General features: G+C 35.4%; 1 protein-coding gene across 5 annotated transcripts in view; it reads left to right on the plus strand.

The window, feature by feature from the left end:
* VTI1A (vesicle transport through interaction with t-SNAREs 1A) overlaps positions 1-25,887 on the plus strand; it is a 286,743-nt gene that overhangs the window by 41,646 nt on the left and 219,210 nt on the right. For 3 of the 5 annotated variants that reach the window (XM_074907749.1, XM_074907747.1, XM_074907750.1), the window contains exons 4-6: positions 14,380-14,457; positions 20,834-20,854; positions 25,654-25,738. In XM_074907749.1, the coding sequence (XP_074763850.1) occupies positions 14,380-14,457; positions 20,834-20,854; positions 25,654-25,738 (184 nt within the window). The remainder of the gene's footprint in view (positions 1-14,379; positions 14,458-20,833; positions 20,855-25,653; positions 25,739-25,887) is intronic. The other 2 variants (XM_074907751.1, XM_074907748.1) reach the window with 1 other exon arrangement.

The raw sequence follows: 25,887 nt of genomic DNA on the forward strand, positions 1-25,887 counted from the left end.
ACCATTTGTTTTTTTAATGCCCAGTGTATTACAAATTTGGATATAACAGTAATAGAATAATTTTCTGTTTAAATTTTCTCTGATATATTGTAAAATTAGCAAAGGTGGATGGTTTGTAATAGGTTCTGACTCTATAACTTTGGTGTCACTGTGTACATAACATAGATAATAGAATGGTCCAACACAAATTAATCTAAAAATATGTCTTCTTCCAGATTTACTTTTCTAGTATTACTTGTTTACTAACAGTGTTTTAGAAAGACTTTTTCTATAATTTTTTTCCAGGAGTTGACTTTCAAGTAGATAAATACTTCTTTACTTTTTTACTTAATTTTGTATATGTATACTCTTTCCATCAGTGTAGTTATTGGTGGTATTTATCATCAGAGTGGTGGGTTTTTATATCATTTTATCTCTACTAGTGCTCAGTTTTACATTATTATTTCCTGTTGCTTTTTTGGCATTATAATAATTTCTAAGGTAAGAAATTACAGAGTCATGAAGACAAGATTGAAGCTTCGTTTATTTGTCAGGGAAGGAGATGGAATATAAGTGAACATGCTGAGTTTTTCAACTGAGTTAAAAAAAAATACCCCTGATATAAAAACAAAATAATATTGAAAACAGCAGAAAAAAAAGAAACAGAAAAAATATTTAGACAAATTTCATTCCAATTAGCTTGTAGATGAAAGTTTCTTTTTTAAGTGCTATAATCCATAAAAGAAAAATAACTCCTAGTTCAAATGCTAAGGTCTGTGTAGTGTACTACCAAGTTTCAGAGGGAAAGTGTTTTCAAGGTCTTTTCATGAATGGTGTGTTATGGAATGGGGTCACTCGAAAAGGAATAATTACAGAGTGATCAGAAGATTTCTTTGAAAAGATTGTGTTAGACCTTCTGTGTGGTTTGTGGAAGAACAGAAATCAGTTTTGCTCCTAGGGTGGGCTAACAAAATGTATTGTGTTTTTGCAGCTACTTCTATCTTTGCCCCAAAAGATGCATGCATCACCTCAGCAGTGCACTCAGCCTCTGTAAGGTCATTGCTTAGAAACCAGATCTTGGAGTTGTTAGAAGTGCAACATACTGCTGCACCATTTGACCAACTGCAAAAGTTTAGTTTTGAACTCTAATGAGTCTTTGCTCATCTCCTGTCTTAGCACTACCAGTTGTTAAATAATTAATTCCTCTTTGATTGTACCTCTTTATGTGCTTTTAGAAACTTATTTGTCTTATTTTGTGTTGTATTTTATTTGTACTCAGCCTCTTTGTTTCAGATCATGGAGTTACTGAAAAGAATTAATTTGAGGAATACTTTTTCAGCCTTTATATAGTGTTTGTACTAAGAATCTGTGATCTACGGTAATACTTATTCATTTAGAATATAGTAATTTGTTCCTGTCAGCACAGGGGCTGGTTTGTTGTTTTAAATTGCTGACTTTTGGTTTTGTTGGCATACTCCCCAATACAAACTGAACATCTGACAAAAATCTATTTGTGTGACAATTCAAGTCAAGATAGGTGCTCTGTATTGCCTAGCAGTATGATTTGGGGTCTCCAGGATAAAAGTTGACTGAATGCCAAGATTTTAGTAGAGCTTGTTTGTGCAGATAACAGAGGTAATCCGTATTCCTCAGGTCTGTAAATTGAATAGACAAAGGAGAAATATGTATGCACACCATTCTCTTTGAGATAGTAGTGGGCCAGTAGTTTCTTTAGTAACGATGGGGACTATCTGACTCCTGAGAACAACGAAAAGCTGACACCAGGGATGTTCCTATATGAAATTAGAGCAATTAAAAGATTCTTACAATGCTCCTCCCCCTTTAGCAGATAATGCCTAAATAAATTATTCAGTGGATCTAGTTTGTGACTGTCTAGCAATTTCTGCTTTTATGAGGTTTTGTCTGTTTAGAACCAAATTCAGATTATTATAGATCTGAAAGTTGATTCAAAAATCAGTGGAAGAGGAAGTCCAGCCACTAGGTCTTGACTGTGTTTTCCAGGTTGATACGGATAAATGTATCAGCATTAGTGGCCACCTGTGGAAATACTGTTTAGGAAAACACATACTTGTTTCTAATGATCCCCTGCAATGATTCTTCAAGGGTGAAATAAGATCCTGAAATACCTTATTTTTGGTGAGGTGGTTAGATAATTATGTGAAATCCAAACTAGGAATCCCAGTGGCCTAGCAAACACTTTTTGATAAAATAATTTTTAAGGTATAATAATTGTTTTTCATCCCCAAATAAAAATATTTCTCAGGTCAGGTCTATGCAACTATGCATTCCATTTTTGCTGCTTAACTGTGGAATCTCTTACATTTTGGAGTTAATTCTCAAGTATCGCTCTTCTGGTTTACCACATGACAAGTTTTTCCCAGCCATCCAAACCATTAGTTTAGTCTTGAAGACTTCTTGCTAGTTGAAAAGTGTTACTCCAAGGCCATCTTTATGAGCAGCTTGTATATACTTCGATACTTAGAAATTCTCAGGATATCTTTGAGTATGAATCACTATCCTTTTAGATAAGGCTTTTTTAATACAGAGATGTACTAGTTAATTCCTTGTCCATTTACTTATAAGTATCTCTTGAAAGACCCTAATTCTTGCTTATATCTCTCATATCTATAGATTTACTGCTCTGTTAATTCAAATTCTGTGATCATGCATTTTTTTAATGTCTTGCAAAATCTAGGTAAATGAACAAATAAAAGCATAAATGGTTCATCGTACGGTGTTTTCTGCATCAGCTGGAACCATATTTTGCCATCTTGATCTTTCAGGCTGTAGTACTTCTTACTTGAATTCTTTCTTACATTTTATTGAACTTTCTGAATAATAATAAAAGTTCAGTAACCTTCTGAAAGGTTATAACAATATACTGCTAACATGCAAACTGATGTTCAATACATTTTTAAAACAAGAGTATGTTGGTGATAGACTTTTATCATCCTGCTGCCAATAAATGCCCATTTGTGGTCGGAGTCAACAGTTCTTGTAATGTTTTAGGTCATGTATTATCAGGTGTGGTATAAGCTGTCACCCAACAATGACCTAAACTTTTTCCCTGGGGCCACTCCTTCAGAAGTCTTTGAAACTGTTGTGATCCTGTTCTAATGGTTGGCATTCTCCTATAGAACCATAAAGCTGCCTGTAGTAACAATGGACGAATGACAGCATGGGCTCTTCAAGATGACTGCTCTTGTGTGTTGTATGGTGTATGGTCCTATGTGGGACTTGAGGGAGGAGAGGGCCCAAATATCTGCGCAGAAGGAGGGGACCAGGAATGATAAGGAAAGGGAAAGAATGGCAAGTACATCACCTGAGAGTTTGATAGAATGGTTGCTATCGCTCTTTGCATTCTTGTGAAGTTCATTTTTAGGTTGAAATTTTAACCTGAGATTGTTACAGAAATTTGGGTCTGTCCCTGAATGCTTAGGAATAAAAAATCTGGATATGTGTTACATGCTTGGATTTTTTTTTCCTTCCCTTCCTTATATTCTTTCTGTGTTGGTTTCACATGTCAAGTTCATGAATTGGAGTTGGAAATATTATGTTTGCCATATGCTATCAAACTTTGTTTTTCTTTGTATCAGATAATCTCTATTTGATGCTAACAGCTTTGTTATACCAGAAGTTTCTAAACACTACCATACAAGAACAGCTGGTGGGGTGGAGGGACAGATGTTTGGTCAAATGGTGCTGGGCCTCTCTTGCACTTCAAAGGAGCTGAGTGGAGATATGACTATATAGTTCTGTCTTTCTAATCTGAGTAATTTGAATATTTGCCACAGTTTATTAAGAGACTGGGAGAGCAAATGACCTGTATGAGCAGAAAGTGATTCATTAGATAATTTTTCTCTTACCTTACAGGAGTTTACCCTCTAAAGATGAGAACCTCTGAATTAAATTCGTATTGCTAATATGCACCCCATGGAAGAGATGTTAAAACATTCTGTGATATAAATTAATTGCTTTTGATATTTTAATTGTTACCGTCTTTCTTTGGAGGTTCACTTCAGTTTTGTTCAAATAAAAAGTGGGATAACTTTTGAATTTAATCTTTGCCCTAATATTGAGATCTGAACATCTTTCTTCTTGTGCATGAATGCTTGTCCAGTTGCTATTTAAATAAGAGTATTATGTAAGCAGTAACCATCAAGGTTTATTAAGTTTGAAGATCTTAGATGTACCTTAAACTCCCTGAACTGCTGATCATCAGAAACTGGCAGCGTCTACTGAAACGAGAATCATTCCATCCCTGCTCTATTCCTTAAGATTTCCCCTTGTTATCTGTTAATGGCCACTATAGGAGGCAGTACAAGTTCTGGACTAATTGAGGCTTTGACTGATATGGCAGTCTTTATGCAGTCTTACATAAAGTGAGGTTTTCCTTAAGGTTCACACTACATTGTCTTGACAGTGAAAACCTAGGCAGCTATAAACAAGATCAATAGAAATGTGTAAGCATTGTTAGTGACAACATAGGCACAGGGACAAAACAGAAACACTCAGTGAATTTTTTGAGTTTGGACATCAATATTTACTGGGAAATGAGCTACTGCCACAGCATCAGTGTTTCTCATTATTCTTTTTGTTGTATGTTGGTCCACTTAGAGGCAGAATTTCAGACTATGCTACAGGTAAGGGGAAAAATAACGTTAGCTGAAGTCTGTCTATCAGAAAGACACTTTAAATGCCAAATATTTTGTAAATACCAATATTTTGTATAAATATACTGCCTTTCTGTTACAGTGTTACAAGGCTTAAGACTTTAAGTTCTGAAGAAATAAATCAAGTAGGGGAGGGGTTGGCATGGCTATTTTTGATACAGATACGTGCAGTATACTAAAAATTTTTCATCTGTTTTATGCACTTTAAGAAATTAGTATCGTTTAGAATAATTTTCACTGAATGTGGGAGACTGAGGAACTCAAATGCAGAGACAGTATAAAAAGGAGGACTTTAGTTAGATAAATTATAGGTAGTGGATTAGTTACTGACTTTTATCTCAGGTAGTGTAAAGCAAGAACTGCTAATCATCAGCTTGTGATAAAACTAGAAAATGCCATGTCTGAACATCGGGCTAGTATTTTATCATATTAGCTATTGATTTAACACAGCATGAAACAACTGGTTCTGTCCCAGTAGTGCCTGGTGGGGAGCAGTGAAGGTACAGATTTACTCCTCCTACAATCTGCTGCAAACTTCAAAGCTCAGTTGTGACCACTTAACTACTGAAATTACTAAACTCAGACATTTTTTTCTCTTTTTTTAGACAAGTCAATGTGTCTGTGTGTAAGTACACATGATCTAGAAGGAAGGAAAGGAATCCCAGCTAAATCATGTCAGGGCAAAAATAATAAATTCAGGAAGTATGGACAGTAAGATCCAAAAATCAGTTTTGTCTGGGCTGTGTTATACATAAAGTATTTTTAATTTTCCTTTTTATTAATCAATATTTTGAGCTAATGTGCTTATGGTCCAAAATACTTGCATTGAAATACACAGAATGAGCACCATGGGGGTATATTTGCATGAAGCCATCTTAATTGTACAATTTTTCTCTGTAATTATACTTTGCATCAAGCATTATTTTATTTTGTATTTAATGGTGAAGTCAGAAATGATCCCCTGCTACTGTCATTGAATAGGGGTTTTTATAGTTATTAATATTTTTAGGACTCAACCAAAATTTTCTAATTCTGTGTATTTTCAGAAATTATAAAACATGTATTGGTATACGAGTGGAAAGATGCCTCTGAGAGAGAGCGTGTAGGCTCAGTGAAAAAGGGACAGTGCCTAAAAATAGCTTTTTATGTGCTAAAAAGTATTTTTGGAAAGGCCTGCTTAAGTTTCTTTGGTTTAAAATAGATCCTCTCAGAGTGGCACAAAAGTAGGTGGGACAATTCAGCTGCCTTAGAAACATCTCACTCATCTGCCTTGCCCTCATTCTGAGGGTCCGAAACAAGATCTGTCTTTATGGCTTCTTTTTGTTTTTTACTCTTGGAGTTATCAGTGGACATAATGTATAATTTATTAATAGAAGTGAGCTCTGTGGCAAAATTGTACTTCTAACTAGAAAGCCTAAAAGCCTGAAAAATACTGTCTTTTCTAGGCTTTAGCTACTGTTAGAAACTGAAAAAGATGATGGTAGCATTCAAGAATGGCAACTGTTCCAGCCCAATTATAGTTGTTCATTGCAGTTGCTGAGCTCCATAGCGTCTAGCCAGAGAGTGTGGGTACAGGCTGATAAAGACAGTTAATTAACAAATGGAGGAAGGAAGTAACACTTGGACACTTCTTTCTGGGAAAGGAAAGAGCTGATGGAAAGTACCAGCAGATGTCTTGTTACTGTTAGCAACAGAAACCTAGGCTCCAGATGGAAATAACGTCTGAAACAAAGATATTTTAATGAACATTTCATGTTTTGATTTATCTGAGATGTTTATCATCCTTTACCATGAGCTAATTAGTGCAAGCTAATTAGTTTAAAAAAATCTTAAACCTCCTTAAGATTTTTTTTTTCTCCCTGCTTCACTGTCTTTGGGTGCAATCTCTTTAGAAGTTGGCCCTCATAGTATACAAACTTCTCCCCTTGGAGGAAAATGGTTCTATATTTTCATTTTCTCAGTTCATCTGTCTGTTGGTCCAACATACTGGAGTTTATCTTCCATCTCCAAGATTTAGCAAATATTTATGTTTATGAATCTACCACACAGCATAAAGTCTTTGGACCATAAGACAGTCTGAAGTATGTGATCCTGATGTGTAGTTGCTCCTTGTCCTCTAAATAGCGTTTGTTGGATAAATGATTCAATAAAGTTGCATGGTAATAGGCTTTGTTAAAAAAAAAAGAAAAAAAAAGTAAAAAAAAGTAATGAAAGCAAGCTTTTAGTTAAAAAAAAAAAAAAAAAAGGAGCCTCTATAATATATGAGTTAGGTCATTACAACAAGGAGATCAGTTGATATGACCAATTAAGATTTCATAAAAGGAACATAAGCTTGGTGTACTGGAAAAGGGCACTAGGTCTCTATTCTGCTGTTATCCTTAACAATTTTCCCTAAACGGTAATTTTGCAGAGAAACTTGTAGCTCTTACATGTATGCTTATTATGTGCATATGCCAGTTCTAAGTGTAAAGATCTGCTGTAGTTAAACCATACTTAAAATAAGCTTATTCTTGTAGTCTAATTTTGCTGATTGTTAGATTGAAGTTATTCCCATCTAGCAGACTTCTGTACAACAGAAGCCTATATGACATTAGTGACTAACTTCCAATGCTTGATGTGACTTTTTAAAATCTGTTTTAGGAGTGAGAGTCTTCTAGAATTTGATGTAGAGACTGAATTGTCTTAAGTGATCATATCGACGTCCTTCTGTAGATTAGCCTAAACATGAATTGAAGATCAATTTATCTGTCAACAAAACTGGCTTAATTTTGGCTGTTTCTATTCTTTGCACCCAAATTTTTTGTTGATGGCACAGTCTAGACATACCCCTTTTGCCTCCACGTCCAAGTGTGAACCTATGCTATGAACAACAGAATTTATCCCCTACACCCAAATAAATAGTCAAGTTGTGGATTACTTTGAACCTGTATCTGGTGTAGTTTTAGAGCTGAAGTATTTTTATTTTCAAACTATCATCTGAGTTGGGGAGAGGGGGTGTTTCCCACCTCCCCAACCTTGCTCTTGCCTTTTGTTCCAGTGTTGCTGATTGAAGGGACTGTGGAAAATAAGGGTCTGCAGGTTGCAAAACCTTTGTCAACAAATTAGGCAAGTACATGCCAATGTTTGCTATACATACCAAGGTAAAGGGCACTAACACCAGCCAACTTTTAATTTAGCAAGCTATATTATCCGACTGGTCTTTGAACGCACACAGGGTGGTTACAAGGAAGCACTGGGCTTTTCTGGGAGGTGAATCTGAGAAAGAATTAATTTGAGCAATCTCATGCACCATTTAGAAGAATTTCCATTGACTGAATAGGCAAGTTTGTTATCTTAGCTAAGCAGATGTGTAACAATAGGTTTTGTAATGAAATACAGTAGTTTAATAATGGTCATTTGAAGGAATCAATAGAAAGGTGTTCTATGAAATACTGAAATTAAGAATACTGAAAAGCATATTACAGGAACAGGCTGGCAGATGTAGGTAACAGTAGAGAGCAGAATAGCTGCAAGTCGGCAGTGCAAAAGGCAAACATCACTATGTTGGCCTACAGAGAGGTTACAGTTAAATTGGCAGGAATACTCAGTCACCCTTCGTGTGTCAGCTGATGCCTGGAATATTTTTTTGAGATTATGGCACATAAGTTAAAAGGCAGACAAACTGTTGTGCAGAACAGCCCAAAGCTGAAAGCACCTTGGAGAAACTGAATTCTGATGAAAGAATAAAGTAGTGTATACGTAGAAGATTTGGTAGCAGGGCATGGTAATTCAAACAAGCAATAAGATGAGTAGTTATAATTAAAAAATTGATATAAACACCAGGCTAAGGGGAGTTATTCATTGTCATGTTTTTAGAGTGCTATCCAAGCCCAAGCAATGCTTATCTGAAATTTTCCATGCTTGAATTTATAACTCCTGTATTTCATTTTATTATTCTTCTGTAGATGTGGCCTTGTTAAATCAGAAACAATGGTAGTGAATTTTTGAGCATCCTCTAAAAAATAAAACTGAGGAGAGGTCAGTTAGTTCCAGACCTTTGAATTTTGAAAAATCCGTCCTTTTCTAGGTTGTTAAGTTTAAAAGGCAGAGCTTAGGTAAATATAAGCTGTTCTAAATACAAATGTCTTTTTCACAATAGATATCATGTGCTGTTACTTCTTAAATTCTCAGGAACAGTGAGTTACAATTCTCTCACAGGTCACCTGTTCTCTTCCCTACCTCCAGCCCATGCAATGTAGCAGGTTGTTTAAGCATCAGCCAAGTTGGTGACATACACGGTCCACTGGTCATGAGTTTGAGATCGAAGTGGTTTTGTGGGCAGAAGCTGCATTTTTCACAACCAACATAATACAATGTGTTGTATCCTCATGGGAGTTTGCTTGACCTTCCTCCCTGCCCTCACCCCCTAATGAAACTGAAAGCGTGTTTGATGATGATTATTGAAAAAAAGATTTATAGACCTGTGACTTCTACTTAAAATGGATGATAGTATCTCTGTGTTAATTTCATATTAGCACTTGAAGTTTGATTTCCCTCTGCTGTTGGAGAAAGCTGACGATGTTTGGCAGAGTGACAGAATACAGGTTTTAAGTTGCGCATTTCTCTTCCAGAGTTGTCTACAGTCTTTTCTGTGTGCATGCAAGGAGGGCAGGCAAGATCGGGAGCGGCTTAGACATTGACTTTTACCAGCCAGCGCATACTGTTGAATTGATTCTTTCAATCAGAAGTTTCATAGGATTTGTAGAATAGGTTTTATTTCCTTTTGGACAGAAATGTATCCACTTTGGTCTTTTCATAAGGAAATGCTTTAAAGTCCAGCATTGCATCAGGTTGTATATTAGCATTATGTAATCATTTTCATACTTCTTACACACAATCAATAAAAACTAAGCTACTTAGGAACAGGAAAACCCCTTTCAAATTGCAGTCTGAAGTGTCTAGTCTATTGTTCCTGCATCACCTTTACAGAGAAATGTAGAAGTTTTGAAAACTGAAGACAATTTTTAAAGAAATTTCAATGGTTTTATTTCCTGAAGAAGTGTTTTTGTGTTTCTGTTTAAATATAAGCTTTAAGATTGTTAAGTAAGGTCACTTACTTTTCTTCTAAATTTGTTAACCTATCTTTTCCATTTTTGCTTGGCAAAAAAATACTTAAATATCCACTCTGAAAGGCAGAGATGAAAATGTACATTCTGCAGTATTTTTCAGTCTATTTGAGGATCAGGTCACTTTTTTCACCTTGCTTTTAGCAAGAGCAATGGCAAAACTAACTACTCTCAAAGAACACAAAATAAAATCTAATTTATTCCTACAAATTATTTCTGGTTATGCTAATCTCAAGTATTTAGTTACATCTAGAGCAGGGCCTAACTCTGAAACAGATGCCTGACGATTACTTTTAAAGCATTTATATATACTAGGAAAGTGTAATGGATTTTGTATGAAAACAGATGTTTGTGGATAAATAAGCCTTTTTGTTTGTTTACACATATTTCACCAAAAAATGCGTTTAATCTGTTCTTAAAACATTGAGCCTGAAAAATTGAGAGGTTGGGACAAAAAAGGATTTGCTGGGCCTTTTGTCTGAAATGCACCTAGGTTTGCTTGTCTGTTCAGGGGGCTGCTTAGCATTTAGGAGGGGGAACGCTATTCTTTAGTTCAGGTATGAAAATGTGCAATACTTTATATCAATTATTTGGCTGATTGCTGAAAGTGCGTTGGAGTGAGGGGGCATTGGCTAGTTGTGGCCTTCACTAATGGGAACATTTCAGAGTGTGGATGAGTAATTAAAGTATAGAATGCGGAAAATTAGGCCAAAATTGAATAGAAATGAATAAGTATGTGTTCTGTTGTGCAGATGTTGGAAACCGATTATTTTGGATACCTCTTTCTATCTACATCTTACTTGGTTACCATGTAAAAATCAGTCATACACCATGTAGATTGTTTCTCTTCCCATTGCCTTTTCCGTTTTTATGTTGTGATGTATCTGTATAGGTAGTAATTTAGCAAAATATCCTGTCTGCCAGGTGTGGGAACTAGCTGATTGTATTGTAATACCAGATCATTACTTAATTCATATGCAACCTAGCCTAGCACATGGAAAGCATTATAAATCTATTTACAGTGTGGCTGGTCTGATGATAACATTGTATTAAATTCCCAGGTGAGGCAATTTAAGCAATTGCTTTGCCATGTGTAGGCCATGGAAATTAACTTCTCATATGCTTTAGTAATAGACGAACTTCATTGGTATGCTCAGATTAGTAGTATAGCAGAATTCTTACAGTCTGGTTACATGTACCCTACTTCACATGTAGAATCATACAGGGGGGTGGTACTGCAGATCACAGATCTTAATTAGTTTAAGCTGAGTTAATTCATTTCAATTCTAATTTAGCTGGGCTTGCCCATGAACACATTCAGTTCTATTGGGAAATGTTAAGGCTTGGGTCAAGTAGACAGATTGTTTAAAGCCAAATTGCCAGACAGAACTGAGCAAGTGTATCTGTTTGAACAGGGCTTTAAGGAAATCACCCAATCAGTATGCAAAAATCCTGTTCATAAACCAGGAGAGATCTGCCTAGAATCAGAAATTCTTCCTTGTCAGAAGGTCTGGGTACGGTAGTACATTTAAAACAGCCCCTGAAACTTTCTCTGTCTTGAAGTTCTTCTGGAAAGTATCTTAACCCTTTTGTGTTGCTTCGTGTTCTTGTGCATGCTACATTTGAATGCAAACACGTACACTGAGTTAAAAACACTTGTGTGCTTAGACTTTTTGTCTATCTGTATATAGGAAAATATAAAATACAAGGAAAACTTCTCCATATGACAGACCTTTGCAGACAAAAAACTGCACACAGAACCTCTTAAACCTATATTGAGCTGCCCAGAAGTGCCTTGGATTACAAACTCTGTAAAGCTTCTGTCTTTTCTAGAAACATACATATAAAGTACCGGTAGACAGTGGTAACTGACAACTAAGACTAAAAATGTTGACAATTTCTTGATTTGCCTGGTTAGCTTATGTATAGAAGTCATTAACTATTTATAAAATGCATTATGAATTGGGTTCCTTCAAACTGTAGCAGTGTGTGACATTTCCAGCTCAAACTATCATTCTTGTATTTGGCTAAAGTACTTATTTATAAACAGCTAACAGTTATGAACTAAAAAAAAATAATTAAAAATTGTTTCATAATTTAGTTCAGACAAGCCAAACTAATTTTTATAGCCTCATTTCAAAGTGTTATCCAATATTACTTTAATAAAAATAAGAATAGTAATTCAAGATATTGATATTTTGAACAAATCCTGAAAGAACAAATGAACGCTTTAGTTCAAAGGCCCTTCCTTTTATATTATTGATTCATTTGCTAGTGAAACTGTGATCAAAAGTAGTATCAAATTATTTATTGATTATGGCAAAGAGTTATACTTAATTGTAGTCAAAGGGTTATTTCTTTTAATATAATTGCTGATTTTCGGATCATGACAGATTATTGCAATAAAAGAACAATGATACAAATATATTTATTAAGTTCAGCAGTGATCATATAAAGGATTATAAAGGGCCTCTAAAAATTGTATTGCTGTTAACATTTTATTTCTTTCCCATGAAGAATATTATTTTTTCTTTCTTCTATTCAGGCTCTTATGAATGAGAATATCAGCCAGTTAAATCTTTCAAATAAATGATGTGTAACCAAGGACCATCTCAGTCTCTACATATAATTAGGCAACTTGTTCACTGGAGAACAAGCTCATGGAGCATCATGCTCCTCATCTCAGTCTAATAATGATAAATACATTCAACACTAACAGAATCAATGGGGCTGAGTAATTTTGTGAAATTGAGAGAGACTGTACAGTTGAACTCCTAGACCTCAAATGGGAAGATTGAATCTTAATCAGAAAAGAAGATTAGATGTTTATTGGTATATATTTGTAATTTCCTTCCTTGTTTGATGTGTATCAAATAAAAATAGAGAAATAATATAATTGAGCAATCTATGCCAATTTGTTGGCTTTTTGGTGAAAAGAGAGAAAAACAAAACCTATCTCCATATGATATTCTTGCATACTGTGGAGTGGTTTAGTCCCCCATAGTGATGAAATGAATAATTTAAACAGGCAGCTCTGATACCACAGCCTGTTTAAAGGTTCTCATTTCCTTTAATGCTGTAGACTACTTTAGCTTGGTTAGTATGAAACTGTGACAGCTGAGATCTCCAAAAGATTTGGCACAATTCAGTTCTTGTAGTAGGTCCATGGTATGCTTTGTCCTTGCTACGTACATCTGTAGCTTTAGTATATAATCTAGATCTGAACACTAGCAACGGAATCACAGATTTGTAAGCCTTATGACCATGATGATGGTAATAAAGAGTGAACTACACAGGATTAAAAGGTAAAATGTGTTGCTCTGAGATGACCAATACAAGTCTTACTCCACTGCTAGGTTCCTAGCATAAGGGATGGCCCACTTCCAGACTTCTTTGTCACAAAGCTAATGAATTTCCTTGTGTTCAGTATAATTTCTAGTGGTTTGTTTCCTATGCCCCAGTCCCAAGCACATTTTTTGGCATGATTGTCCAATTAGGGAAGGTTTGAGGAGGGATTTGTTTTTGCTGAGTTCCTACTGGTAGCAATTACTATGGCGGAGTGTGAGGGAAGCTCCCATCAATAAAGGAAGGCCTTTATGTTAAAATGTTAACAATCTTTTCTCTCTTTTAATGGTTAGTGTAGGAATATTAATTAAAGGCCTGTTATTTAGCTGACAGAGAAGTTGAAAGCTGGGCCAGTATTCTCTTTATGGACTTCCCCTTTGTTCCACTGAATGCTGTGCTACCTTGGTAATCTTCAGACATTTGCTTTCCATTGCTCGGCATTTGATCTAGTTTAGAATCAATGTGATGATCAGTTCATGAGCAAACCTGGTGCTCATAAGCTGTGAATAATGACTGTCTGTCATAGTAATCTAATGAATGACTGTCTCAGTTTTGTGGTGTTTCCATGAAATGCTGTAAACCAATGTTTCCTTGTTCTGTCATTTTCTCTACTTTCTTTTACCCTTTGTTTTCTTGTCCTTTCCCAGTAGACCTTTATAGCCTTAGCATCATAGAAAACACCTGTTAATTTTCTTCATCTTCAAGTTCAACCAGTTTTGTCAAATGTGTGTTGTTCAGGTATTGTTTTTTGTTTTGGATTTGGTGGGTTTTTTTGTGTGTGGGTTGTTTTGTTTTTTTTTAATATGGGAAAAGCTCAGTCTTCATTTCCTATTTAACGGCACCACTGCAGTGTTATGCTGAGTTCTGTATCCAGCTAGCAAGTGTTCTTCAGAAGAAAAACACATTTGGTTCCTACACATGCATTTCTTCAGTGCTTAAGGTGTTAGTGTATATTGCCTCTCCTGGTTCCCTGATTATCTGAACTGGGATCTCACATTATGTATCTTGAGCTTCACTGAAGCTGCTTTCTTTGCTGAAACGTTGAGGATGTTACTGCCTTAGGAATGCTTAGGTTTTGCCATGCAGATTTGTCAAAATACAGCAGTTGAAGAACTTTTTAATAACTTTTACTTGCAGATTTATTTTTTTATCAAATAGGTATCCATTAGGGGGCTCTCGAGGTTTAAGATGATCAGCCTTGATACCAATGGCTTCGGAGCTTTACTTCCTAACCCTTTTTTCTTTTTGTTTTACAGAAAAGGTCACGAATCGCCTACAGTGATGAGGTGCGGAATGAGCTCCTAGGGGATGACGGGAATTCCTCAGAGAACCAGGTAGGATGCTAATCAAGAAGCCCTAGTGGGTGGCTGGAGGGTGAAGGAGGTCACTGGCACACTGGGCTTCTCAAGCTGCTCCTTAACAGCATTAACAACAACTCATGTGGAAGTGATACTGTTTAATGCAAAGCTGGGGTCTTAATCAACTTCAAAATGTTTCTTGGAGATCTTACATTTAACCCTTTAACTTGTGATCACTGTCTGCTATCTTAAAAAAAATCTTTTCTTCTCTTTTCTTTATTATTTAGTACTTAAGAAATAACTTGAAACGCGCTGTTTGCCGACAAAGCCAAGGTCTTCACCTCAAACACATGTAAAAGGAATAAAAAAAGTACATAATGCAGCTTTGATAACAATGCAGTATAATTAAATCAACACTGGCAGGCAAAACAAATGAAAGTGCGCTCTCAGAATCAGGCAGTACCCCACTCACTTTCCTTGTGTGATTCCTTCCCTAAACAGATTTTCTCTCCTTATACCAAAACCATGAGTTGTACTAATAAGTGCATGCTTTCATAATGCATGTTGTACTAGAATGCAGAGTGCTATCCATCTCTATTAATGAAGGAAAGCTTGATAATCCTGAGGCTTTTTAAAAATCTTGTACCTGTATTTTTGTTCTGGACACTACAGTGAAGGTCCTTCTAGACCACTGAAAATTTTAAAGCCAACATTATATTTAGGGGACTTTGACCCACCTGTTAGTATTTCTTTTGGCGGTGAAACTTGTTTGACAAGCTCTGTCTGAAAGCATAATGTTTCTTTTCTTTTTGAAAATCATGTCAGCTGTAATCAAAGTTGTGCATTTTGAGTTAGAAGGTAGTTGAAAGTTTTCTTAAATATCAGAATTTCTCTTCTGACCAGACAGAGTTTAAATTATTTTGTTAATGAAACTGAACATTGCTTAAATGTTTACTTGATAAATGCAATACTAAATAAGCAAATGGATCAGAACCATGTTCTGAAATTTTTAGTACCTTCTACCCTCAATATAAGTTCAGTTCCACTAAGGATAGAAAAAAAGAAAGACTTGGAGACTTGTCCCAGTACAATGGATTTTAAAACACAGACCCCTTAAGCCATAACCTTACACAGTATTTTAAATGTGCTATATAAGTTTTAAACTCTGTAGTATACTTTAATACATACATTAATGAAATTATACATAGGACACAATTTATCTGTAGATATAAGACTGTAGAGTATAGCAGCTCTAACATCTATGTGTGTTAAATTAGAGTTTAAATTTAAGTTTAAAAGAGTTAAATTTACAAGATACTAATTTTCATATCTATATATTATAGCAAGGAGAGATTTCAAAATTTGAATAAAGAGGGATTTTTATCCCTAAATAATGAATTTATGGAAAGAAGTTTTACAGTCTGCATGTCATGATTGTAAACTCAGTCCTGTGAAAGTGGTAAGATTCTTATTTTATTTCTTTCAAGGTGCTGCTATTTCTGCATTTCAAGAAAAAATTGTGTAAATTTAGACATAAAAGGGCAATTGTGATAAGAAGCTTTACTTATAACAGAATATCTTATGTGTAGGGATGAGATAAAATATTTTACTTTCACTTTTTAAGGAATGGTTAAATAACTGGTTCACATGTGCACTTTTTGCAAGTTAGGATCTTTTTTCTAAACCTGATGGAAGAAGTATGGTCTCATCTCAAGTAACCGAATGGTACCTTCAACCATTTATCATCATAAGTTTTTTCTTTCAAATGACCACTTCTTAAATGGAGGAAAATTTTGTCTGGCAAAGGAATTTTATGTAGTCTTTTAGGTAACCAAAATCCTTTCCTTTAACCCAGCTTGAAATTGTTAGCCCTATACCTTTGAATATTCTGAATTTCTTTCTTTTCTTCCTTGAAAAATGTTATGAAATATCACCATAGAGAAGCCACCTAACTTCTTTTAAATATGTGAATGCCAGTATTTTTAAAAATATTACTTATCCAATATTTATCCAATATTCAATATCACAATCTCTTTTTCTTATGAAATATCATTATTTATATTTGTACTTATCTTATATGCATGTAGTTATGGGTACAAACAGTTAGTGAAAAAACTTCTGTCTCATGTTGAGCTTATGTGCAACTTTCAAAATCTGGGGTAAGGTTTGGGTACTTACCCTATACTGAGCATGTTATATCGATGTATTTCACTCAGTAACCTCAGATGTAATATGCTTTCACTCCTGTAGATTGTTATATCAATAGAAAACTTGGACTAGATGATGAAATGACGCCAAGGTAGAACTTACAGTCATATAAAATATTTGAAGGTGTTTCAAATTCTTGCTTTCATTTTGTCTAATGGAAATAATTATAGTTAGATGGACTGACCCTCATCCTAATATTGTAGGACTTTTCATTCTCAGTCAGTTTGGATTAGGTTAAATCAGTTAAACTGGAAAATGGTGGGTTTGGTTTCCCCAGTTCAGTCACCAAACTTTGAAAGGGAAGAGGAGAGGAGGGATTCCTCTTCTGACAGAGGAGCTGTTGCAAAAGGAATTGCTCCTGTACTAATCCACAAATGTTGGTAAAAGCTGCCAGTAGAAATGCTGAATATCTGGTTAGACTGGGGTGTTATCCAAGGGAAACAAGAGATATGAGCTGCATGTTTTAGGTATGGTCTTTGTCATCATGGTAAACATTTGTGTAATGTTTTTGGTGGAGTGAGAAGGGAAAAGGAACTCAATGTATATTGACTGATATGACCATATTAAGTATCTAGAAATAAATGGGGCACTTTTGGAAAAATGAGAAAGTTGGGTCTTTTCTTTATTCAACTTCTGTTTTTTCAGTTGAGTTTCAAAGGTACAGTTACAGCAAACCACAGCCAAGTTGTAAACTGTAATGAATAGGGTCATAGTCATAAGTTTCCAGTTGTTCTCCCAAGAAGAAAGATTGAAGTACAAAGAACAGGTTGAAGAATTAGCAAATGATGATTTATCTTTTGACTTCTTAGTTTTTCCAGAATGTCTCCCATAAGTAGCAGTCATCATGTGTAGATGACAACAACACAGTGGTTGGATACTAGAATACAGTTGCCTTATACTGATTATACCAAAATTTAACTAATTTTACCAGATAAAGCATATAGAAACTTCTTGTAAGTAGTTGTAAGAATTATACAATTCTGCTATTCAAAGTTTCTTTTGAAATAGATGCATCTTTGTTTAATGAGATAGGTAGTGATATAGTGCTCTTAGTGCACTTAGAGTTTAGTAAAGTCACTGCTTAGTATACAACAATGTCTTCTTAATTTGAATCATGTGTAGTCAGATGACGCACATACAGAGGTTGAGAATCAGGAGACATCCCTTCTTACCTGAAAAAAAACCCCACCGCACAACCTCAAACCCAAAAACCTACTGTGTGCATAGGTTGTTATTTGTTTTGCAGGTGTGGTCTTTAATGGGCTCTGTTGTTTTCTAGTCCTGTCGTTCTGGCCACCAATGTTTATTAAATCCCTTGAAAGTTTTGAGTTTGTCAGTGCAATGATACACTACTTAAAGTTGTGTCTTCACTTTAATAATAAGAGAACTGGTTCACATGGCAATTTGTATGTTTTTTACAAAGTATATGTTGGGTTAAATCAGAAACCCTTCTTGACCAAAATAATGTCAGGTACGGTATTTACCAACTTTCTTGAAATATAATAGTGTTCCTTTCCCTTTTGCAACTATGTTCATTAAATAAATTCGCATTAGGTTAAACTGTGTGTCTGTATACACATACATTGTATATGTGATTTGTGGTGAACAAATATTTTGTGGCTACTTAATTTCTGACTACAAAGTTGTGATAATATTAGATTTGGGCTTGCTGTGCATAAAGTGTGTCAAACTTCAGCTACAGACCAGGGGGTGAAGTTGGTCAATTTAATTCCCCAAGATCTAAAGAAGGTCGGTATCATTTCATATAGCCCTGGCAGAGCAGATCATTACCAGACACAAATCTGTTCGTTACATGCCGAGGGTTTATAGCAAAATAAATAGACTGTCATCATAAGTTCAGAAAATTGTGTGTTCGACCCACGATAATGTGTAAAGGGCGTTTAATAGAGTTCAGCGTTTATTCGTTATCTATATGCGGACAGAGACGGCGGTAGCGTTATCAGCTTTTTTAAAAAAATTCGGTAGTTTTCTATGTCACGTGATGTGCCTCACAGACACACACACGCGCGCGCGCGCACACACACACACACACACACAAACCCCATCTCGCTCCCTTGCTCTCTGTGGTGCAGTTTTGATTTTAGTCACAGCAGAAGGCTTAGCCACCAGAGATTCCACTGGTTCAAACCAGCGTAAACCAGATTTATTTTTTTTTTTAGCCTACAAAGGAACAGATTACCTCTTGTATCGAATTCTGTATTGAAAAAAAAAAATCTTTGTTTCAAAAATATGCTGATTATCATAACCTAAAATGGTGGCTGCACACGGCTTAATGTTGTTTACAGTTGAGCAGTGAGCATAATAAAAATAATGTTTTAAAATAGAAAAGTAAAGGTAACACATTTTCATCAAGAGCATTGTTAAATGGGGGAAAAATACATCTTTTGTTAATTTGAATGAATATCTTTCAGCCAATGTTAAAAAAAAAAAAAACCCTCTCCCATTACTTAGCTTAGCTGCAAATCCCATGCAGAGCTTAAATTCAGCCATGCAGCACAAACAAGATAGAACATTTTTGTTTGGGACCTATTGAAAAAACAAATGTGCAGCATTTTAAAACTCTCATTGATTATAGCAGGGTGGCATGCCCAAGCGGGCTCTATTGCGAGAGAGTAGTTTTAAACTTTGGCCCTTTAAGTATCATAGTCAACTGAAGAATGGTGGCCTCAGAAAGAAAAGATATCTATGTGATCAACTCCCAGATAGTCTCTTTCTAAAGAGCCTTAATGTTTGCCTTTTTGGGGAAAAAAAGGGGGGGAAGATCTGGAAAAAGAGACCAATTTATGATAGGCCAAGCACTTGAATTTAAGCGCCGGTTTGGCGGACAATGCAGTTTTCTTTATACCAAATTCTAGCAAAGTTCCTTTAGCTACGTACTGAAGAGCCGTTTCAGTTTAAGTCCATGTGGTAGTAGCCTTCCTAATTACATCTCCTTAGAGCCTCGTTGTCTGTTTTGGTAACAGGGTGAGGTGTATGTTCAGTTTTAGATGAGCCATATGAAACAATAGAGAATAATGGAGGTTCTTTTGTTTCCTTCATGCTGGTGAGACTTTAATAGTAGTAAACATTCTCAGCTTACACACGTGTTGAAAATTAGTGTTATGAAACTGTAGGTGAAGTATCAGCATAAACTGAGATAATGATGTAGCTGTTGTAATTTCGAATTCAGCTGGAATCGGTGAGAGAACTGTAATTTTTTATAAAGAGCCACTCTTATGCAGACATTTGTTGTGAGTAATTATATATTTTGTTCCAGTACAAATAATTTATCTATCTCTCTAAGGGAAGAGAATATTACAACATAGCTTGATAATGAGACTGGGGTTTTATTTAGTTTTATAGTAAACCTGCCAGAGCTTAATAGTCTTAGATTGTGTTGATTTACAAGCATAAATTGATAAATATAAATGTATATACTATATAAGTATACACACACACACTATGTGTGTATATATATATAGACACTGTGTAGTGGTCTAGGATTAAGAACCTGGAATGGGTCTTTTCTGAGGGAAATGTTTCATGTTGTTCCCTATTCCTTTGTCTATTTTTAAATAAGCTATGCAATAAATCATCATTCTGAGCCATTTAACTAAGCTGCTTCATTTTTTTTAACTGCAAAAAGCCCTCTATATGAGGTTCAATAATAAAATTAGATAATATAGTTACAGTAGAATTCAAGTATATAAAAATTGAAATACTGGTTACATGCTATAAAGACGCAGTCATCTATTAATAAGTTAGATCTGCTAGTAAAATAAGAAATCAGTTGTCACAACTAAAATATACAGAAAACATTCTGAAAACTTGTATATACAAAACCACTTCAGCTGTACAATCTTCGAAGAGAGGAATAGTAAACTTGTTTTTTTCTTTATAATATAGACTTCTATGAAGTCATTCCCCTTTATTTCATGATGGTGTCTTAGATGTGGTTTAAAAGAGAATTTCACACTATTCTCTTTGTTTAATGTGACAGTGTGAGAAAGTGATCTTTATTCGTTCAAAAAACTCTGCATGTAGTCTATGTTTAGGTTCTTTTAATGTGTTTGTCTGTGATTTTTAAATGCTAAACATGTAAACAGATAAATTGTCAATGTTAATTCTGTATCCTGTCACACAACTGATCTTTCTTTCCTGCCATTTCTTTCCTTTTTATCTTTTTTGTGCGTTCATGTTGCAGTTGATAAAATTACGTGAAGAGGTGAGTACTTTCTTGCTTTTTGTTGTCTAGCTTTCCCTTTAAAGCTGAGTTTCTAAATCTGAAGTAGATCTTTTTGTTCATTGTTGCAGGGAAATCTACACAAAGCAAAAATATTGATTACATTGCTTTAAAATATTCACTCTTGTGCCTCTTTTTCCCTAATAATTGTATACTTACATAGGAGTCTCTAGATCAAACCTTAGAAATTAACATTCTTTGATAGTGGAAATTTTTTTAAAGGCACTAGAAAAAGAAGGAAAAAAAAACCAAACTAGCATTTGATCTCTGCTAGAATACCATGATCAAATCAGGTACAGTAATAATCGTGTTTGCATCACAAAATCTTTGATATACATTTATATACTGGTATTGAAAGTGAAAGCATTGTTTTGGCAAAAAACTGTGCTGAAACACTGTAAAAATTACACAGTATTTCACAATGTTTTGAGGTTGGTGTGAGGTGTTCGGGTAGCTTATGTATTATACTGGATATTGTATACCCACTGAAAATACAGTACAGGTAGACCTACGCACACATATCAATATTTATTATTTATTTGTGAGTGCTGTAGATCTGTAGGTGTAACACTAGAGATCAGTATTCCAGAACACCTTTCTTCCAGTTATAAAATGACTCATAAATATTTAGAGAGAGAAGCCTGTTTTAATGGTCAGTTCCTCAAATGTTTCAGTATATTTTCTGAAATTAATCTCCTCTGTTACTTACTGCTGTAGCAAAGCAGGTATCTGAACTGCTTTTTTTTTATTATATTCCAATAGCTGCCAAAAAGGAGGTCTCAGTAAAGTCAAGATTACTTATAGGTCAGATTTCTGAAGGGTTTCGTACAGAGAATTTGAACCAGTGAAGTATTTGAATAAATATATTTAGAAGCACGAGTATTTTAACATCACATATTTGTCTGGTATCTTCTTTTTGAAATGTGTTCCCAGACATATCAGTAATGAATACTGAGCTCTGCAGGAAAGGATTTGTAAGTTTTAGAAATGGTGATGACAAAGAATTGTAAAGTAACCAGATTAAGGACAATTACAGAGAATTCTTAAAAACAGGAAGATATCTGTGATATAAAGATTCTTTCACTAGTTCCTTGAATACTTTATTTTTCCCTCTTCTTGTGGAGTTGATATTAATATGTTAAAGCAACAGAGTAGAACAGTTAACAAAAAAAATTAAACAAAATAAACATGTAACCACATGAAAGCCCTCCCACCACTGCTGAGCTCCCCTCCCCAATAGTCCCAGTATTTAAACAGATGACAATATTGTTGCAAGGGTTTGTATAGCCTGCTTTCTGAGATTTTTCAGAACAAGGTTCATTTGCTCATCCCTTTAACTGCAGGTCTGCTCCTGTGCTTTTGTAAAAGAATGTAGTGGGATAATTTCTGCCTGCAAACATATATTATGGCTTTATAAGCATAAAGATTCCTAATTTGTGAATTTACTCTGAAAGTTTAATCATATATAAAGAACAAAGCTGCTACTTAACTGCTTTTCTTTTTGAAATAACTATGAAGGCAAATAAAATTCAAGATGTTATTGCAAAGAGCTGCAACTTGGGAGCTATGCTGAACTCAGTCATACCTTTTGGAGCTTATAAATCCTCTTTGTTAGCCCCCTAAAAAATTTTGATATTGCTCCTGGTAATTTTCTTTTTTACTTTTCCTTGCTAGTCTCATAAGTTACTTTTTCCTCTCTCTGCATATTGTGAGAGCAGCAGCAAATAGAGCTAAATAAAGGGATTTATTATTTTATCTAGATCAAAACTGTACAGGTAGAGAAAGAAATAATTAAAGAACCAGTTGTTAGCATTCTGTTCTCTGCACTTAGGTACCCTCTATGTGTTGGATAGGTTGTAATTGCAATGGTGTTTTTATACCCAATGCAAAATGCACATTAAAGTTTAAATGAAGGGCTAATACAGTGACTCAGGCATAATTCTTAACTTGTCACATAGTGAAACATCAAGGCATCCCCAATTATAGTTCTCCTAAGGAGGTATGAACTGATCTTAAAAGAAATTGTGGTTTGCCATAGTGTTTGTTAATAAAACCTGTGCTTCCTCTCATTACAGGGCTCTATTCTAGCCCACTTGCCGTACACAGGCTTCCATGGAGGCTGTGTCGCTCTGTCTTTTGAGCGCCTGAGATCTCAGTTTGAATCCAGCCCACATGGAATGACTAAATCTCTAGTGATAGCGTGCCACTTTGCAAAACTTCCTTATATAATTCCAGATAGAACTGTTTCTGAAGCTGCAAGACGCACTGAATCACCTCGCTACCCACCTCACAGAAAGCAGGGGATACTGTGGAAGAAGGAGTTTGGGGAGGGCTGGGAAGCAGTTGAAAGCATCAGCTGCTACTGTAGGACATCGATTTCATGGCCAAAGGATAGGGTGCCTCCAAACCCCAAAAATGTAAATAACACCAGCCTTTATAATAAAAATTAGGTTTCATTACAGAATGGCTTGGGTGAAAAGGTTCTGAAATCAAGTAACAAAACAGCTCTGAGTTAATGTTAGCACCAAGTTTGCAGGGCTTTAGTATTCTAATTGCTCGCAGTATGACTGAACTGAACTGTGGGCTTGTAATTTACTTTTTAGATTAAATGTGGTTTATACAGTATATAAAAATATGCTAATTCTTTCTGTTGGGTAGCTCTTCCACATTGTAATGCGAAATCTGATTATTCCCCCCCTCTCCCTTAACATAGCAGGATAGTCTTTTCATTTCCAGTATACTACTCCAGCATTATACCTCTGTTCTGTAATTATAATGTTCTGTTTACTCCTTGTGCTCACTACCAGCCTATGTTGGTTTTTTTAAAGTGTCTCCTCTCTAACTTTTAGGATTCTTATCTTCTAAACTCCCTCTTTATACCCCGCCCCCTCCCCTTCTCTTCTACTTTTCTTTCTTGACAGATGTCTGTGTAATAGTTTTAGGTTTCTGACGTTTTTTACAAAGTTTAAAATATGTAACACTAGTTGTTCTTTAATATCATTCGGGAGGGGAGGCAGTATTTGGGGAAAGGCACTGCAGGCTTACGCTTCTTTTTCTATTAATGGCCGGCGGAGAGGAATCAGCAGATGTTATGTAAAGGTGCCTTTTAAAAAAAATTAAGCAAAATTAACACTAATTATCTCGATTGACCATGGGTACTAAGAACATGCACCACTTTAGTTGCTGTCATGATTTCAATTACGGCATTGTAACTTATGGTTTTAAATTTTATTGAGTGCTTGTGCTGATTTTTTTTTTTACTTGGTGGCCTGCCCCCCATGAATGCAAAAGGCTTTTTTGCAATTTACTCTTAACCTATCCACTGTGTATTAGACAACTCTATTAATTATTATAGACTGTTATTGCAGCTTTCCTGACCTTCACATTGGGTCCTATCTGTGCTGATCTAAATGCATTGTTTTAATGATTTCCAAAAAAAGAAAAAGAGAGGGGAAAAAAAAAAAAAAAAGAAAAAATTCAAGGCAAGCTTTGATGTGGCTTTAGCTGCCTCGATCGTCTGGCCGCATCTCAGAGATGTGTCACCTATGCCGGGAGGGAATAGGGAAATCACGTTTTGAATGGTAATGATAACATACTAATCACTTCCTTTCTTTGAAGATAGAAGCGAGATATTCTGTCAGCATCCCTGGCTGCTAGAGCTTGGAGGCACTGGTCTAGGTGTATTAGCTTAAGTGTGCATGTCAATACAGCTTGCATCTCCCAAGATCCATAGGGGCTCATTAGAGCAAGGTAGATCGTTTCAGTAGACAGCCACTCAGATAATATGTATGGCACCTCCTTTTTTTATTATTATTAGAAAGCATTTCTTCAATTTTAAAATGACATCTGTCAACAAGGCAAAGTTGTAGGAAATATTTTTTGACAAGTATCCAAAATGTTGTTTTGGGGTAAAGGGGTGCTTGGAAAGGTGTGTGTGATTACTTTACTGGGTGGGGCTTATATTTTTTGATGGCTTGATTAGAGCTAGTCTAGGATCAAATTTCCAAAGGAAATATGCTTACATGTTGAAATGTTGGCGTTTTGGATGGAGAATAAACTAATTAAAATATTAATTTTACTTTTCCACTATTGCAGACTCCCCAAGTGAAAATATATTGGAAGGTGCATTTTTACTAGATTTTATTGTTATAAATGGCCAAATGACTTCTGGGAAAAATATCTATGTGTATATTATTTATATATTCACATATACATTTAGGCATAAGAGATGTAAATCAAGAAACCAGTGTTTTGTTTCTACATCTTTTTACATCAAACAATCTGAAGAATATTCATGCTGTTCAGCATTCTGTATGAATAGCTCATTGTTTTTATCACCTCACTTGAGTAGTACACATAAAGAAAATATATCCTCTGCTGAAAATTAAGTTCATGTTAAAAACTACCACTTGCATTTAAAGTGATGGTTTCATCAAGTTGAATAGAAATCATGGGTGCTTGCATACATGTGTCACAGGGAAATCTATTTTGGAAGTGCTCTTCAGACAGGTTTCCTGTATAATAGTCGCATTCTGTTTCGTGAGTTCATGTAATAAGAGTGAAGCACATATTCCATGTTTCAAAACAAAAATGATTGGTACACATAATTATGATTGATCATAGAACCTGCCCCTTCCAGTGGTTCTTGTAACAGGCTCTTCCATAAAATATACGTGGATATTTTTATGTTTTGGAATACGAAAGCACAATTAAAAAAAGGGGGAGAACATTGTAGACTGCTGCCTGATTTTTTTCTCTTTCTCTCCCCTTTTCTTTTTCAGAGGGCACATCTGCTCGATAACACAGAGAGGCTGGAAAGGTCATCTCGGAGACTAGAGGCTGGATACCAAATAGCAGTGGAAACCGGTAAGAATTCTGAGAGTGAGCAAATTGTCTTGCTTATGCACAGCAGTCTTCACAACACATGACATTTCAGGGAAACTTCAAAGGCGAAACAGAGACAGCAGCCCGAGATGTGGTTTACATATTGGGGAGACAATTGGGAGCTTATTTGC

This window comes from Athene noctua, chromosome 5, assembly GCF_965140245.1.
Source record: "Athene noctua chromosome 5, bAthNoc1.hap1.1, whole genome shotgun sequence".
NCBI classification, from domain to species: Eukaryota; Metazoa; Chordata; class Aves; order Strigiformes; family Strigidae; genus Athene; species Athene noctua.